Below are 4,158 nucleotides of genomic sequence, written 5' to 3'. Positions count from 1 at the left end.
ATAATAAAATCATAATAGGTACACTTATCAAATGATAGTTCAGTAAATCTCATAAAATCATAATGAAATTTAACTTTTGAAAATCATATTTTAAACTCTTTTCTTGTACACCATCAGTAATTTCCAAAACTATTTTCCATATAGCTTACTCTAAGCACACATCAAAAAGAAAGCCAACCTAAGGATAAGCTTTATAGCTTGTATCCTTAAGCCCGTAAGTCCAAGTCCATATATCTTACCCTAAGCACACAGCAAGAGAAGCCAACCTAATGTATCTTGGGGCCCCAAGAGTCACATTAGGCCCATTCTGTTTATTAGCTTGATCAGAGCTATACTATTGTAATTCAATCCAAAAGTTCAATTGCACCGTGACACAAATTCCATAAATCATCACATTAAATTGGTGCATCAATAAAACAGTAACCAAAGAACTCAGTGAACCTCATATTAAACCCAATAAAATAGTTCAGTAATAATTAGGGAACACACTAGAGAATTCAAGTATTTTCAGAGGCCATTGTAGTTATCATTTTGGATAACATGAAACTTATGAAATTTGATCATATTCCAAGAACAAGGTCCTATTGAGGAGAATCGATTACTAACCGATCTAGCCAGACATTTAAGGTTGATACAATAGAATCCCACTATATTTTCGTGTGCATTAGGAAAACGTTAAGGAACCTTTATACATAATAATTCTAAATTCAAATTTACTACGAGTGATTCCATTACCCAAACAATCAAGGGTATTCAGGAATATACTTTGAATTCATAGGATTTCAGCCTAATTGAACCAAATGAGATATTCAGAATCTTTTCCTTCTGCGTTACTTGTTTTTTTTATCAAACATGACTGAAGTGATTTTAGATGAAATATAGAATCGAAGATTCAAATCATTTACAATCTACGACTATCGATCATATTATCAAACAACTCGAGTTACACAACTCTCAAACTGATGCAAGTCAACAAGTCAATTCATTATCCTTCCAGTGTATTCACTCTTTAATACCATAATGCAGATCCATAGATCATCCCCATAATCATCACTGAATAAATCTTCCAACGGTCTTTATTTCATTTCCACGTTTCAACAATATCAGGAAATACTGACGTACTTGATCCATGGCTCATAACCCATAATGACAATTCATCATGTAAGTTCAACAGTGTTTCCAAACTCATCAAATCACCTATTTAATCCTTAGTCATTGATGTTACTTAGTTCGTTTGGTAAGCAAGTCTATCCCGATTACTTTAAAGTTTTCCAGAATAATTCCGACGTTTCTGAATTTCAAATACATGTTGTACTTCATTTCATTTCAATTTATTCATATAATAAAGTCATTCTGGTATTCGTGGTTGATTTGACTAACGAATACCCACTTATTAGTACTGTATGCGCTCTAGAGTTGAGCTGAGCCAAGTACTTCCAGAATTATCATCGATCCAAATTTGAGAAGATAAACAAACATTCAAGTGATACTTATATCATTCAGGTAATGATATAGTACTAACGTTAGTTGATCACTTAAGTTGCGTTCCACAACTTTTACTGGTAGCACAACATTCATGTTTATTTGGATTTCTTAATTAATCCAAGACATTTACTTATTCTAGGTCATAAGGGCATTTTGGTCATATTGGTGCTCAACATTTTTCTATTCATTTCAAAGCTTGAGTATATCCATTCATTCCTGAGCTTGGTGACATTCTTGAGTCATTTCCATTCCAGGGGTAATTTGGTCATTTTATAATTCTAGAATATTTCAATCATTTCCTTCCATCCGGTCTTATTATTTAATTCAATCTTATCATTTACTTCAGTCCTTTCGAACAATTCTGTCAGCAGAATACCTCCGATAAATTACTCTTTAAGTATTTACTCCTTATTCGAATATTTCAGGTCAAGTGTCTTCTCAGATTTTACAAACGGAATATTATAAATTTTTCTGTACAAAGACAGGATCTTAACAATTAAATTCATACTTAATCGAGTTAAGTACAAATCCTCAAAGTACTCTCTCATTCAGGGTCAATTCAGACTATTTTATCTTTAAAGGGCATTTTCGTAATTTCTTAACCAGATAATTTCAATATTAGCTCTTAACGAAAATAATTATAATTTTTCATCCAAGTACCTTTAACATTTAACCTTTGATAAAATAAATTATAAGTTGCAGATACAGGGCTAATTTCTTTATCACTAATCACAACCTTGTAATTTAATCTAACAATTCCTCAATTTCTTATATTAGTCATTCGATCCGTAATTAGTTACAGAATTTCTATCACATCATATCGAGTGTATAAATTATTCAACTCCACCAAAGTGACCAACATTATCTTGTTCCTGCATTTATCAATATAAACATGTTCCATAAAGCATAAAGAGGTAGTAAAGTATTACCTCGATTTCCATGCAATACTGATCGATCATAAAAATTCTATTCGAACGCCTTTGATCTTCGATTCAACTTCCAATATTTCCCTCTCGATCCAGACCATCAAAACTACTAACTCGTATCCAAATAATTTTCCTCGCCATAAAGATTGCTTATTAGAATTGAAATAATAATTTGGAAACCCAATTAGTATAATAGAATGCTTGTGGGGTTACTTTAATAATTAATCACTAATATTAGGGACTGGACTGAATTAATTTGCACTATTGAGCCACAAACAAAACTAATGGAAACTAGGAGGCAAGTTCAAGTTCTTACCAAACATGGAGGACTCATGATTGTGATTTTTCCACTTTATTTTTCTAGACACCACCCAAGTGATTTTTCATGTTGGAATCATAAACTCATTTTTTTGTGAATTCCTGTGAAGCAAAGTTTATGCCGCCACCAATCGTATCTCCTGTTTTATATGTTAGACCAAAAGCATCTCCCTTTGCTTGCCCACGATAGAGCCTACCATCATCCCCATGATACCCGCAATTGTTTACTTCCCACCCCGATTGTCTGCGCATCTTGAAGCCTTCACTGGTGAATACAATAGCAGTTTGACCCTTGACTCCAACGTCCTTCACATAAATCTCGAAGTGATAATCCATAAGCTTTACAGGAATCGGGTTATTGCCTTGAACCACACCGACATCATGGCCATGGAGGCTTACGGCAGTATACTTCATCGACAACTTATCAGGCGCCACCACCAAGAACCCTGCCATGCTATTAATCGTGTTGAGCTCAGTCGGTACCATCTCCTCATCCTCTTCCATCTCCACCGGAGCCTTAAATGAGTCGATCTGAGCCAGCTCCAAGAAGTATAAACCGAGATCTTGTCTTAAGCTATCGAAACTGTTATTGATTCCGTTGTTGCGCTGGCTGGAGTTCATTTTTACCAAAGATATCTAAAAAGGAAACTCCAAAATTTCGTTTTAAGATATCCTTTTGTTCCTTGGGTTTTATTTTTAAAGTTTCGGTCTTTCCTGGAAAAAAATGATTTTTCCTAGAATTATTGAAATAGATAATATAAAATATGGTTGGTGGAGGTTGAGGTGCAGTCTGGGGTGGGTAAACAAAAGATCCAACGTATTTTAGTTCAAATTTCTCCATCCTGATTTCAGCCTTGATCAATTATTGAGGCACATGTCTGATTTAAAGCCTATGTATTAATCCTAATGGTTATTATTATTTATTCCTTAAAACCATCACGTCACACCCTTAACTAAGCTACAGATGCGTTGAAAGTTAACACAAGTGGAAATTTTGATTACAAAAATACATGTTGAAGAAATGTCCCTCAACTACACGAGCTTGTTTAAACAAACTCTAACATTTTTTTTATTTAGTTAAGCTGTTTAGCCTTTTATTTATATACAAGAAAAACTTTAATTTTAATCCAAAGAGGGGTTAATTTACACATAAAGTCCCTTAATTCCACTCAACATTTCTAGTTAATCCAACTTTACGATTTTACAATTTATTCCTTAATTTCTTCCAAAATACCACTTTAAAATTAATACTAAAAAATTATAAAATTTAGCTCCTAAATTGGGGTGTGACAATTTTCCCCTCCTTAAAAGAATTTTGTCCTCGAAATTCATTCATGTCACATAATTGCATAAATGAAATTTCCATCAGTTCTTTCATATCTTTCATGTAGCTCTTATAGAAATACAGATCCTCAATTAATCTTTAACC

General features: G+C 33.3%; 1 protein-coding gene across 1 annotated transcript; it reads right to left on the bottom strand.

Moving 5' to 3' along the window:
• Positions 1-2,813: 2,813 nt before the first annotated feature.
• LOC120120690 (ran-binding protein M homolog) lies at positions 2,814-3,350 on the bottom strand. Its single transcript, XM_039140251.1, has one exon. The coding sequence runs from the start codon at positions 3,348-3,350 to the stop codon at positions 2,814-2,816; it is 537 nt and encodes a 178-aa protein (XP_038996182.1).
• Positions 3,351-4,158: the final 808 nt, after the last annotated feature.

Source organism: Hibiscus syriacus, unplaced genomic scaffold, assembly GCF_006381635.1.
Source record: "Hibiscus syriacus cultivar Baekdansim isolate YM2019G1 unplaced genomic scaffold, ASM638163v2 tig00110345_pilon, whole genome shotgun sequence".
Lineage (NCBI taxonomy): Eukaryota > Viridiplantae > Streptophyta > Magnoliopsida > Malvales > Malvaceae > Hibiscus > Hibiscus syriacus.
The sequence above is the reverse complement of the archived record's forward strand: the minus strand, read 5'-3'. Positions and strand labels throughout refer to the sequence as shown.

Excerpts from the sequence above, each read along its gene's own strand:
- LOC120120690 (XM_039140251.1), bottom strand. The coding sequence starts at position 3,350 with ATGAACTCCAGCCAGCGCAACAACGGAATCAATAACAGTTTCGATAGC.